We start from the raw sequence: 14,587 nt of genomic DNA on the forward strand, positions 1-14,587 counted from the left end.
AGACGTTTCTGGCACCTCCCCCATTGTAGTCGGTGGTAATTTGTGCCACTGTTGCTCTCCGGTTGGCTGAAACAATGCAAGACAGATGTCAAGGCCATGTTTATCTACCACCTTTCTCTGCCCACAGCGCTGTTCACGATGAGCTGTTATTCCAGAAATGGCATATTCCCAATTTACTCTTGATACTGTTGAATAGGATAGTGCAATTTCTGTACCATCTCCATGATAGAGTGACCCATGCATCAGGCACCTACTATCATCCCTCTTTCAAAGTCAGTTAACTCATGTTTATCCATACCGACATCAAATTACCATCTACGTGAATGTAGTGTACCCATATACCTGCCAAACTGGGTTCGCCTAGGAACGAGGTATCCATTCTGCCCTTTCAGTGTATATATACAGGGTGTCTCAAAAATATTGGAACAAAACGCTTAGGGGAGGTAGGTAACATCTAAAGGAATGTGAATCACACAGGAACCCATAACCGGAAACGTCACCGTAAGTCGGTAGAAGGCGCTGTTCATCAGTTCGCGAGAGGGAAAATTTCTGGTTTACTCATTCAAGCAGTAGTCACTGCACGAAGAGCATGCATCGATATACGAACTGGGAGCTGGCAGACATGCACCTAGTGCATGGATTAGCAGAGGGCAATGGACGAGCCGGTCAATGAACTTATGGAGAACGCTTCCCAGACAGACATGTACCGGACCACCATTTGTTTGCATGTGTGCATCAAAATTTGTGCGATTATGGGTCATTTAGAGGTAACAGGAGTAGTGCGGGCAGACCACGTTCGACGCGAACTCCCGCATGGAACAAAAAATGTGTTTAATGCCGTCCAGAATAATCCTACTACCAGCACACGTGCCGTTGCCTCTGCCTTTAGAGTGTCTCGTTGCAGTGTACAGCGTGTCTGGCATGACGATTCCTTACACCCCTTTCATCTCCAAAAGGTTTAGTTACTGCTCCCCCAGGATCATCCTGCACGTGTGGCTTTTGCTCAGTGGTTTCTCCAAGAAAGTGTTCGAGACTTGAATTTTCCAGCCTATGTTTTATTCACGGATGAGGCTTATTTCACTCGGGAAGGCTTATTCACTTATTCAATCAGCAAAATGCTCATGTGTGGGCTCATGACAACCCACACAGTGTGTGCCCCCATGCGGCACAACATCGCTTCGCAATAAATGTGTGGGCAGGTATGGTCGGTGACTGCTTAGTCGGCCCATACCTGTTACCATCCCGCATGAACTCCGCTAAATATTGGATCTTTCTTGAACAAGTTCTACCAGGATTACTTGACAATGTTCCAACAAATGTGAGACGCAACATTTGATTTCAACATGACAGGGCACCTGCCCATTATGGAAGGTGTGTTCATGACCATTTGAACAGGTGTTTTGGGCGTCGATGGATTGGCTGTGGTGGACCCGTTGCCTGGCCCCTACGCTCACCTGATTTATCGAGCCTTGATTTCATTCTGTGGAGACGGAAATGGATCTCGTGGCGAGACTCGTCTGCGCTGCTGCTACTGTCAAAGAAACTCCAGGTGTGTTCGACCGTGTCTGCCAATCCATGCTGCATCGGTGCCACGCATGCATCGCGTCTCATGGTGGAACCTTCGAGCATCTGTTGTAACATCATGAAATGCATCCATCTCGTACTCCATTGTTAATATTATGTCAAATAAATGTTTGACACTAATTACTGTCTTGTGTCATTTCTGCTTCTTGTGCCTCTGCTACTACTTTCCCGTGACGTTTCAGGTTATGGGTTCTTTTTTTTTTTTTTTTTTTTGGTAGTTGTTGGCGCATCGGCTTCTGTGGCCATAATGCACCTCCCAAGGTTTTTGCAGTACTTTGATCCAAGCCCGAGGCGGGATTCAAACCCGCAACCTTTGGGTTGCCCACCTGGCTAGCCCGGTCGGATGTTATGGGTTCCTATGCGATTCACATTCCTTTAGATGTTACCTACCTCCCCTAAACGTTTGTAGCAATATTTTTGAGACACCCTGCATATACAGTATATATATACAGACACACACACACAGATATACATATATGCACTTGCATACGCACATATACATATATATATACACGGCCAATTCAAGGGTATATGGCACCCCTAGTCCACATTGACTGATGGCAACCCCCTCCTGCTGACGCAAAGATTCATTTTTTAGAATGATTAATTTTAACAATTTGCGGCAAGTCCCCCCCCCACACACACACACTCGGCCTTATCCTAAAGCCGGCCCTGTATATACAAACTACACACACACACACATAGATATATAAATAAACAATATATATAGCATAACCTAACATTGTAAAATATGAAAAATAAATGCATTTTTCTATTATACTTCTTTTCTTTAATAAAAAATAACCCCTTAATTGAAAAATCAAACACTGATGGAAAATATGCTGTGATGTACATCCTGTTGTGCAGGAGTCAATAAACACATCCTTCCATACTTAACTTCTTTAAACATCATAAAATACTTAAAAACAAACTGCTTTAATAAAAACAAAGCATTATAAGGTTTGATTTACAACTTTGCTTGATTTACTTCTCCTTTTCAGCAAGGTGGATAAAGGACACTAAAGTTATCGATGAGAAGAATACTCACTATAAGTTCAGCCAGGAAGGCCGTCGCTTCAACCTTACTATCCCCAATACCCTCACAACCGATATGGGTCAGTACACACTTTGTGTAGCTGATGCTTCTGGAGAGAGCAAAGCTGAAGTTTCGCTCAATGTTTTTACCGAAGCCGACCTTTGAATTTTCTTCGAATCTAGAACAAAATCTTATTTTTATACTAAGGTAAGTTTTTCTTTAATATATAAGTAAATTTTAAAATATATATCAAAAATAATGGATTCAAAAACAGCAGCATGTAGGAGAGGCAACAAGAGAGAGAGAGAGAGAGAGAGAGAGAGAGAGAGAGAGAGAGAGAGAGAAACCTTAATCTCATTTTCACCAGTGATTCTTCAAGAATGAAGAATCTGCAGATAAAAGCACCACTAGGTGACAGTGATTGATCACTGTGTACTGATACGGGATTTACTTCAAAATGTAACTACCATCAAGGGTAAGGGGTAGGGTTTTTGCTTTCATAAAAGGTGACTAGTGGTCTCAGACAGTTTTTAAATTCTATACAGGGGGACCAACTGATGATGTTACTATCAGCCAATTCTAAATGGGAAGGGAAGCATTCAGGGGAAATAATCATAGAAACTACTAGATGAATTATTGTGACACATGGCAGAGAAGAAAAATGCATGAGATACATGTAAATTATCAGGTGATACAGCAGCCTATGGTAGATATAAACTAGTCTGCAATCAAGTCACAAAGGAGGTTAGTAAAGTCAAGGCACATGACGAGAAGTCGCTGGAAAAGAATGTCAAGAAAAGCAGCAAAGAATTCTTTACATATATTAACAGTAGAAGGAAGGGGGTTAAATTATATTGGTCTACTTGATTTCAGTAGTTGAACTGCTGATGATCCAGTCCAGGCTGCTGATAGACTGAATAGATATTTTGCATCTACATTTGCACATGGGGGGATGCTAGAAGTTTATCAAATTCTAACAGGAAACTGAATGATTTTGTGATACCTGAGAGGAAAGTGGGAAGAGAAATTGTTGAAGTTAAAAACTTAAAAAAAAAAAAAAAAACCACCTGGGGTGGATGGGATTCTTCATCCAATTATATTAAGGGAGGCAGAAAAGGAAGTAAACAAATCCTTAGCCATAATTATGAGAGCATCACTGGATTCACCGTGGTCCCTGTGGACTGGAAATGTGTGCAAATGTATCCCCAATTCACAAAGGGGATCAATGGCTGCATGTGAGAAAGCACTAAGAGATCAAGGAATTTTTCATATATGTGAATATAAGAATGAATATAAGAATGTGAATATAAGAATATAAGGAAGAAAAAAGTGAATCAGATGTAACCCTTGCACACTGTGCATGGGTAAGTCTTAGATCAACCAAGCTGATGTTGCATATGAATTGAGCAGGTACTTTGCATCTGTCTTTACTGAAGAGAGACCCATCATGCTGAGAAGATAAACTAGTCTGCAATCAAGTCAAAAAGGAATTTAGGAAAGTCAAGGCAGATGACGAGAAGTCTCTGAAAAAGAATGCCAAGAAAAGCAACAAAGAATTCTTTACATGTGCAAATGAGACAGTCTTATGAAATTAGTGATCTTGAAATTACAGATGACTGTTTATTAGAAACACTTTTGATTATAAAGGCAGAGTCCTCTTGGAGTTGATGGCACATACCCAGTAATTTTGAGGGTAGCCATCAGGGAGTCTATTGAACCCGTAATGTTAATTATCAGGGCATCTTTGGACTCACGAGGAGAGATGCCTCTGGATTGGCAAAGTCAGTAACTACAGTTGTTGTTATTTGGTTTTTAGGAGCATTAGCAACTAAGGCCATATTGCTCCGAGGATATGCGGTGATCATTCCCTGACCTTTCCGCATCCTCCGTATTTGGTGGGCACGGGCTCGAACCCTGGTCTAATCAAGAAGCATGTGCTACGCACTGCTGCTCCTGCCCACCTGGCTACGGAGGCGCCAGTAGTAACTACAGACCAGTTGGTTTAACTTTAGTGGTAGAGAAAATCTTACAGTCAATGATTTAGATAGATATGGCATTCTAAATAACACACAACATTTTGTTTTGTTAAAGGAAAATCATGTTTATCTAACTGAATAGGCTATTTTGATACAGTTAGTCGTCATCTAGATCAGTGGTTCTCAACCTTTTATGCTTCACGTATCCCCTGGAAATGTGTATGTAACTGCCGTACCCCTTGTATAGATAGATAAAACTATAGTTATAGTATAACAATGGGAATAAAATAAAACATATATATATATATATACACACACACTAAATTTTGTATTCATAAATTACATATAAACACAATTTAACAAATCTTATAAAATTATAAACATTTTACTGGGTAATCAGTGAGATGGTTGCACTTATTTACACTTGCACAGTTCATCAATGGTTGGGGTTATCTTGCTAAGGTTGAGTCGCAAGTTATCTTCAACATTCAGCCTGTTCCTATATTTATTTTTAAAGCAGTTAAAGATGAAAAACCAGTTTCACATAAATAAGTTGTTGTGAAAGGTAACAAATATTTGACTGCAATTCTTGACAAAGTCTGATATTCCTTCTCCACTCCAATCCAAAAACTAATCAATGGCTTTTTGGAATGAATGCTTTTTAAACTATTGTCATAAGATATCTCAATCAACTCTTCTTTATTGGACAATGGAAACTTACATTTTTCCAAATAAAATGTGAAGGGGTCTTGAATCCATTCTTGCATTTCATCAGGGGGTGGAAAATACTGCCTTATAAGAGTTTTAAGAGTGCTTAAGTAAACAATTATTTGTTGTCTGATGTCTTCAAAGTCTGCAATCGTTTGCTCATTTTCTTTAAGAAATGAATCTAATCACTGAAATTGGTCACAGCTGTCCTTTTTTAATTCTGTTTTTCCAGAGAGAAATTTTTTTTACCATGGCCTCTGTTTTCTTCTCAACATAGAACACATCAACGTTGTCTCCTTGCAATGATAAGTTCCAAATATTCACTTTTTCAAAAATATCAGCTAAATATGCTCTGTAGAAGCCATTCTAAGTCTTCTCAGGTAAGAAATGGAAGGGAGGATTGACAAACGTGTTCAGACATGAACTACAGCACCGCTCTTTGTCATTCAGTTCTCAGATTAATCAGTAGCAGTGTTGCCAAATTACTGACTTTGTTACTATATCTAGTGACTTTTGAGCTCTCGTGTATCCCCAAAAGTTTTACTGTGTATCCCCAAGGGGTACATATACCCCACGTTGAGAATCACTGATCTAGATAGAGGGAACAATTTCGATTTAGAAAAGCATTTGACTCAATTCCTTATGAGAGGTTACTCTATAAGTTGGAACATGTTGGAATTACTGGAAAAATTTGAAAATGGACTGCTAGGTGGTGGCAGGGCAGAAAACAGATGGTTGTGAATAATAGCTATTCTTCAGATTGGTGTTAAGTCAGAAGGGAAGTCCCCAGGAATCAGTCCTTGGACCAATCCTTGGGGGACTCCACAACATAGGTCTGATTTCGCCTTATTTCGAAGTTATAGCAATTCTTTCTGCAACCTGAATTAGCATAGTCAGCTCCATTAAACTGTTTACAAAAAATGCTGAATATCTCATAGAGGCCTTGTTGTAGTTAAGTAAACAAGACCCCATAGTATTCTTTGTGGGATTTCAGTTAGTTCTCCTGAAAAGGGTACAATATTTGGAGCTTATTATTAACATTTTCATACTATGCATTTGCTGTGATAATGGAGGCTTATTCAAACCAAGAAATGGCAGACGTGCATCTCACATATGGACTTGATAGATGCAAAGCAGCTGAGGCAAGATGTCTTTATGCAGTAAACTTTCCCAATCGTCACATGCCAAATAAGAAGACCTTTCAGAGAATACAGGAACACCTTGCAGAAACTGCCTCATTTAGAAAACCAGTTTCAGATAATAGGAGACACATCAACACCAGAACCATAAATGTGATTTGGAAGAACAGATCCTCAATCACCTTGAAGAACATGAAGAAAATGACAGTACCCGTAGAATAGCAACTGCAGAGAATATGGGACATGTGACTGTGTGGAGAATATAACGGGAACAATAGCTTTATCCATATCATCTTCAGAGGGTACAAGGGCATATTGAAGCTGACGTTCCACCATAAGAAGCATTTTATACTTTGTTTCTACAGCTGTGTGCTCATGAACAGCATTTCCTATCCACTATATTGTTTACTTATGAAGCTGGATTTACTAGGGATGTGTGGTCAATTTTCACAATGCTCATCAATGGAGAAAAGCCCCATGCTGTTGTCCAATCAAGACACCAACAACGATTCAGAATATATGGCAACAATTTAATCGGGCCTATTCTTCCTGGAAAATTAACAAGAGCATCCTACTGCAATTTTTTAAGATAATATTTAAATTAGTTGTTGGGAGAAGTTATACTTTATATCGTTCATCGCATGTGGTTTATGCACAATGGTACTGCACCTCATTTCAGCTTTGTCACTAGAAACTTTTTGGATGAGCGATTCCCTAATAAATGGATAGGTCATGGAGGAACCATTGCTTGGTTCCTGCATGACCATGGACCTGAATCCACTTGATTTTTACTTGTGGGGCCATCCAAAAGTCATTGTTTATTCCACAGCAATTGATAATATTGAAACTGTGATGAGGCATATGGGCATTTTGCAGTATTTTGAGCATTTCCTGTAAACATAAGTGGATAGTTGGTGGAATACAAAAATAACCATACCTCAAAATGGAGGTGAAATCAAGCCTATATTTACACGAACTTTTTTTTTTAATTAGCATTAGAATTAATAGTGGAAAATGATGCAAGAAAGCAAGTTTATACAGCATCAACCAAAACAGAGAAAGAAAAAAAAAAAAAAAAAAAAAAACACCCACACACACTTCCCATTTAACCTATCCATTCCCTCCAATAGTTTGTCTAGTTTTTCTTTGAATTTATTTAAGCTATCAACTTCCACAACAAATGACAAATGGAAATTTGTTCCACCAATCAACCACCCGCTGGCTAAAGCCAAACTTCAGCACGTCTATTCTGCAACCATCCTTCCTCAATATGAATTTGTGTCCCCTCAAGTTCATAATCTGAGCAAGAGGAAAAATTCCATCAGCATTGAGCTTGCTCAATTCATTCAAAAGCCTTAAATGCCTCACAGGTGCCTAGTCTCCAGATGCAACAATTTGCAAAACTGAGGCCTTTCTTGGTAAGAGCCCCTTTGTTCCCCTCACCAATCTCTCTACCCTTCTCAGTACTCATTCCAGTAGCTCTACTACTACACCCTTCCTAAAATGAGGCCTCCAGACCTCCATGCAATACTCAAAATATGGCCTAACCATTGCCTTATACAATGGGAAAAATTCCTGTATTAGTATTAGCCGCATGGTGCAAGAAAGCCTATGGCTTATGCTGCACCAGCCTAAAAGAAAACAACCGAACAAAACAAAGATAAAAAAAATAAATAAATAAATAATAATAATTAATAAAAAAAAAGAAAATTAAACCTATCATCCTATGCGCTTCCCTGACCCGAAGTTATTATCCAGATGACCTTTGAATTTCCCCAAACTGTCAGCCTCTACCACCCATGTAGGCAACTTATTCCAGTAATTTATAACTCGCTGGCTAAAATAAAACTTCCTACAGTACAATCTAAACATTTCCCCCCGTAACTTCAATTTATGTTCTCTAGTTCTAGCATCAAGATTAATAGATTTACTTAATCAGTAAATCTATTAATCTTGATAAACTTTATTGTCAGTTAAATTGTATTTTTAACTCTATAAATATATATAACGACTTAATCGTAACAAATAATTAATACATAACTATAGTGGTACACGTGATACGGAAGTTGTATAAAGGGAACTCGTAGAAAACACTAGATACCGAAAAAAATATATATATATAACATAACTGTTTTGGGATATAACTTAAGGATTTAATTTTTGTTTTGAATTTTATTGAATTAAATCGGAATCATGACTCTGACCAGAGCAGCAAAGCAAAAGGCTCAAGCTAATGGGAGTGCTGTGGTTCAGGGGAGAACTGAGGGGGGCAGTTGCCCTCTGAATCACAGTCTATTAAAATGCACTGTTTGCTTGATGTTTGCGGAGCAGTCGGGTATGGGACATGATACTGCCAAGGGGGATGTCTTGTGTGTGCACGATGTAAGGAGTGCAAGGAAATCAGGGGACAACTCAGCGTTGTTATGGGCCTTTATGAGAGCTTGAAGGACAGGGTGGATGCCCTCGAAGGAAATAAATTGAGGGGCCCATCAAGCTCTCAGCTGCCCACATCAACGCCAGAGCTTGCACTTGGTCATCAGGCAACACAGAAGCAGCCCCCTAGGCAGAATGCGCTGGTCCCACAGGAACTAGTAGTTGTTGGTGACTCTATTGTCAGGGAAACAGGGAACATGCTTTGTAAAAAGGATAGGTGGAATAGGACCAGGGTATGTCTGCCAGGGGCAAAGGTTGATGACGCTGTAGAGCGGATATCATCTTTTAAGGGCACAAAAGGTGATATAGTTGTACACGTTGGCACCAATGATATTAACAGTAGGAGACCGGCAGAATTACTTAGCAAGTACAGATCACTGTTGAAAAAAAGCCGTGAATTAGGGTTGAACTTGAAAGTGTCTGCAATTCTGCCCAGACACGATAGGAGGGAGTATATGATGAGAGCCTTGTCGATCAATTCGGCCCTGGAGGGATTGTGCAAGGCTCAAGGGGTAGAATTTTTTTCAGCCTGGACTGTACTTGTTAACAGGAGAGATTGCTTCTACAGGGATGGGATACACTTAAATAGAAAGGGTGCAAGAATTTTTGCTGATGCTGTCGAGGCAGTGTTAGGTGGGTCGGAAAACTGCTAGTTGGGGGAGATACAAGGACTAATAGATTAACAGTAGCCACTGGCAGAGGTGGAAGTGATTCTTGCACTGCTTCTATTGAAATGAGCAGAAGTCTGAAAAACAAGATGCAGGATATTTCAGAGACTGCTGGTAGTCATTGCGGTACAAGTAAACACATGGGTTGTGTTAGGGTAGCTAAGAATAGAAACAGGTGCATGTATACCTGTGTGTACACCAATGCTAGGAGTTTGGTAAATAAATTTGATGAATTTGAGGTATTGCTCAAAACATCAAAGGCAGATATTGTTGGGATATCAGAGACGTGGTGTCACACAGATATAAGGGATACAGAACTGCAATTTGGGGAGTACAACGTCTACAGACAGGATAGGAAGGGGGGAGGGGTTATGCTATTAGTTAAGAAACACATAAAGTCCAAGGAAGTGAAGCCAGTCGACATCGATGGACAGGGCAGTGTCGAGTCAGTTTGGTGTGACATAAGCATAGGGAAATCAAAATTGAGAGTAGGAGTGTGTTATAGGCCTAATGACTCTGATGAGTATAATAAGATATTGTACAGGGAAATAGAGTGGGCCAGTAAATCAGAGAGTCTTATAAGGGGGGATTTTAATTTCCCAGATATTGACTGAAATTTGTGGGTTGGTCACTCGCACACTAGCAAGGCTTTTGTGGATTTATTGGATGATTGTTTTCTACATCAGCATGTTCGTGAGGCAACAAGAGGGAGCAATACTCTTGATCTGATTATCAGTAGTGATTCTTCATGCATTAAGAACCTGCAGATAAATGAACCACTAGGTGGCAGTGATCACAGTGTGTTGAAGTGGGATTTACTCAAGGAGGTAACTACCATCAGAGGTAAAGGGAAGGGTTTTTGTTTTCGTAAAGGAGACTATGATGGTCTGAGACAGTATTTAAATTCTGTGCAGTGGGACCAAATGATGATGTTACCAACAGCAAACTCAAAATGGGAAGCATTCAAGGAACTAATCTTGGAGGCTACCAGGCTTTACATGCCAACTAAGAAATATTGTTCAAGGTTTAGGCCTAAATGGTTGTCAGATGAACTAATGAGACATGTGGCAGAGAAGAAAAATGCATGGGATACATACAAATTAATGGGTGACATGGAAGCCTATGATAGATATAAGTTGGTCTGTAACCAAGTCACAAAGGAGATTAGGCAGGCAAAGGCAGACTACGAAAAATCATTGGCAAAGGATGCAAAGAAAAACAGAAAAGAGTTCTTTACATACTTGAACTTGAGAAGGAAAGGGATGAATCAGATTGGTCCACTGAATATTGATGGTTCAACAGTTGAGGATCCTGCTCAGGTGGCTAACAATCTAAACGAGTATTTTGCATCTACATTCACGCATGAGGAGTTATTCAGGAAGGAGAATGATGTAGGTAAAGTAAACATTGGCAGTGAGCTGGATGATTTTGTAATAACTGAGAGGAAAGTGGAGGAGAGATTGTTGAGGATAAACATAAAAAAGGCATCTGGGGTGGATGGGATCTATCCAGTTATATTAAAGGAGGCAGCAAAGGAAGTATGCAAACCCCTAGCCATAATTATGAGAGCTTCTTTGGACTCAGGGGAGGTACCCATAGACTGGAGATGTGCAAATGTAACCCCAATTCACAAAGGAGGATCAAAGGCTGACACAAGTAAATATAGACCTGTTAGTTTAACTTCTGTTCCAGGTAAATTAATGGAGGCACTGGTTAAAGAAGCACTGCAGGATCATCTAGACAAGAATTCCGTTATAGCTCAGACGCAGCATGGTTTTGTTAAGGGCAGGTCTTGCCTGACCAATTTGATTGGATACTATGATGTAGTCACAAAAGAACTGGATGCAGGGAATAACTTTGATATTATATATTTGGATCTTAGAAAGGCTTTCGATACTGTTGCACATGGAAGACTGCTGCACAAATTGGAGCAGTGTGGCATTGGAGGCAAATTGCTGCTATGGATAAGGGGATGGTTGAGTGGCAGAAGACAGAGAGTGGTAATCAATGGACACTGCTCAACGTGGACTAATGTTATTAGTGGAGTTCCTCAAGGTTCAGTGTTGGGTCCGTTGTTGTTTTCGGTGTTTATGAATGATATTGATGATGGGATATCAAGTTTAATGTCCAAGTTTGCAGATGATACAAAGGTTAGCAGGGTTGTTAAGGACACTACTGACGCTATGCTGCTGCAACAGGATCTGGCAATGTTGAACAGATGGGCTGAGAGGTGGCAAATGAAGTTTAACATTGACAAATGTAAAGTACTACATATGGGATACAGTAACCCCAGAGCAACGTATCAACTCTGCGGTACTACACTGACAGTGGTGGCGAATGAAAAGGACCTGGGGGTAATTGTGCAGGCAGATATGAAGTTCTCTGAGCAGTGCAGACGAGCTGCAAGAGTAGCTCATGGTGTCTTGTCAATGATATACAGGAATTTTTCTAGCAGGGATAAGGAGGTGATTATTCCCTTGTATAAGGCAATGGTTAGGCCACATCTTGAGTACTGTATACAGGTCTGGAGGCCTCATTTCAAGAAGGATGTAGAGCTGCTGGAACGGGTACAGAGAAGGGCAACAAGATTAGTAAATGGAACAAAGGGTTGCTCTTATGAAGAAAGGCTTAAGTTTTGCAAATTACAGAGTCTGGAGACTAGGCAACGGCGAGGTGATCTGATAGAGGTGTATAAGGCTTTGAATGGTTTGAGCATGCTCAATGCCAATGGGATTCTTCATCTTGCTCAGAATAATCACCTCAGAGGGCATAAATTCAAATTGAGGAAGGACGGATGTCGGATAGATGTGCGGAAATTTGCCTTTGGCCAGCGGGTGGTTGGTTGGTGGAACCGACTTCCATCACTTGTTGTTGAAGTTGATAGCCTAAACAAATTTAAAGCTCAACTGGACAGGTATTTCGAACGAACGGAGGGGTGAAATGGGAGTGGGTTTTTTTTTTTTTTTTTGGCTAATGCTGAATAAGCTTGCTTTCTTGCATCATATGCCTCTACTAATGCTAATGCTAATCATTTATAATCTTGAAAATTTCGTCCTCATTCATTTTACTGATGCCTCTCAGAGCCTTAAACACCTCAATCAAATCTCCTCTAAGGTGTCTAGTTTCCAAACTCTGAAACCCACATCACATATTCGAAGTCTTTCTTCATAAGGACGCCCTTTTGCCGATCTCACCAGGCGAGTGACCCGTCTTTGCACCCTTTCAAGAAGCTCGATGTCTTTCTTTAGGTGAGGTCTCCATACTTGAATACAGTATTCCAAGTGTGGTCTAACAAAAGCCTTATATAATGGGATTATCTCCCTATCTCTACTTGCAAAAGTTCGATAGATCATCGATAGGACACCATGGGCCTTCCTTACAACCTGTTTACAATGCTCAGAGAATTTCATGTCTGACCGTATCGTAACACCCAAGTTCCTTTCCTCCAGTACTGGGTTTAGTTGAACTCCACCAATTGAATAAGTTATTTTGGGATTACTGTTTCCCAGGTGCAATACCTTACACTTTGTTGGATTAAAGCATAGCTGCCATTTTTCTGACCATTCCTGAAGTCTATCTAGGTCTCTCTGAAGAAGCTCAGCTTGACAGTGATCATTAACCACTGTACCAATTTTAACATCATCTGCAAATTTAGACATCACTCCCTCTATCCCTTGATCAATGCCGTTTATGAAAATTAAAAACAACAGTGGTCCTAATACTGATCCTTGGGGAACCCCACTTCTTACATCAACCCAATCTGAGGAATAGCCATTTATCACAACCCTCTGCCTTCTGCCCTGAAGCCACCCTGCTATCCATCTAAGGATTTTCCCAGTGATTCCAACCTGTTCCAGCTTATAAAGCAACCGCTCATGTGGGACTGAGTCAAAAGGTTTGCTGAAATCGAAATAAACAATGTCAAAATTATTCCCTAAATCGAGCTCGTGAGTGACCCTTTCGAAATAGCGAACCAGATTTGTTAAACATGATTTTACCTTTACAAAACCATGCTGAGTATCCTTGAGAATTTCAATTCTATCCAAATGATCCTGAATTCCACCCTTGATCATTGCCTCCATGATTTTCCCTACCACTGAAGTCAGACTGACAGGTCGATAATTTCCCACTTCACTCTTAGAGCCACCCTTATGTATGGAATATGTATGGAAGATACATTGGCACTTTTCCAATCCAAGGGAATCTCCCCAGAGTCTAGTGATGCTCGCATAATTAGACTCAATGGTTCAATGCACTCATTTGCTGCCTCCCTTAAGATTATAGGGTATATTCCATCAACTCCAGGAGCCTTACTGGCCTGTAGGCTCAAAAGTTTTTTCATTAAATAATCTTGTGAAATTTCAATATCATTAATTACATATTTTTCAACTTCGCTCCCACAATTTCCCATTGCCACAAAAGGTTTTTCATTTGTAAATATCGATGCAAAATAACTGCTGAGTTCATCTGCAACGGCAGCTGGTGTATTTAATACTATCCCCTTTCCCTTACATAAAGGTCCGATCTGGTTTGTCCTTCTCTTCTTGGCATTTATATATGTGAAGAATTCCTTATCTCCCCCTCTTTGCTCTGTTTGCTAGTGATTACTTATAAACTGCCTTTGCCTGTCGAACCTTTTCTGTGGCTCTATTACAGATCACCTTGTAGCTGTTATAGGCTTCAGTACTTTTTTCTGCTCTGTAACCTTTCCATGCCACCTTTTTCTGCTCAAGTAATGTGGCAACTTCACTATTCATCCAACTTGGAACCCTTCTCGTGGAGTATTTTTTTAATGGTATATATGCATTCAAGGCATCTGTGATTATTGTTTTAAATGCATACGACAGTTCAAATGTGTTCATTCTCTGCGCGATATCTACCCAGTTAATAGAGGCCATGTAGTACCTTAAGGCATCGTAATTTCCTTTTCTGAAATTAAAACCCATTCCTTTGCCTTTTACTGCTGCTACCTCTCTCATCATCATCCACCGTAGAACTCCGTGATCATTTCCTGCTACTGGTTCCTCTACTGTCAGCCCTGTT

General features: G+C 40.1%; 1 protein-coding gene across 2 annotated transcripts in view; it reads left to right on the forward strand.

The window, feature by feature from the left end:
• The window catches only part of LOC150079033 (twitchin-like), a 2,795,346-nt gene that overhangs the window by 2,770,881 nt on the left and 9,878 nt on the right, over window positions 1-14,587 (forward strand). For both annotated transcript variants that reach the window (XM_090382361.1, XM_090382360.1), the window contains one exon: window positions 2,586-2,827. In XM_090382361.1, coding sequence (XP_090238487.1) covers window positions 2,586-2,785 — 200 coding nt within the window. In that variant the 3' untranslated portion in view covers window positions 2,786-2,827. The remainder of the gene's footprint in view (window positions 1-2,585; window positions 2,828-14,587) is intronic.

This window comes from Mastigoproctus giganteus, chromosome 10 (genome assembly GCF_048544385.1).
Source record: "Mastigoproctus giganteus isolate SK-2022 chromosome 10, ASM4854438v1, whole genome shotgun sequence".
In the NCBI taxonomy this organism is placed as follows: Eukaryota; Metazoa; Arthropoda; class Arachnida; order Uropygi; family Thelyphonidae; genus Mastigoproctus; species Mastigoproctus giganteus.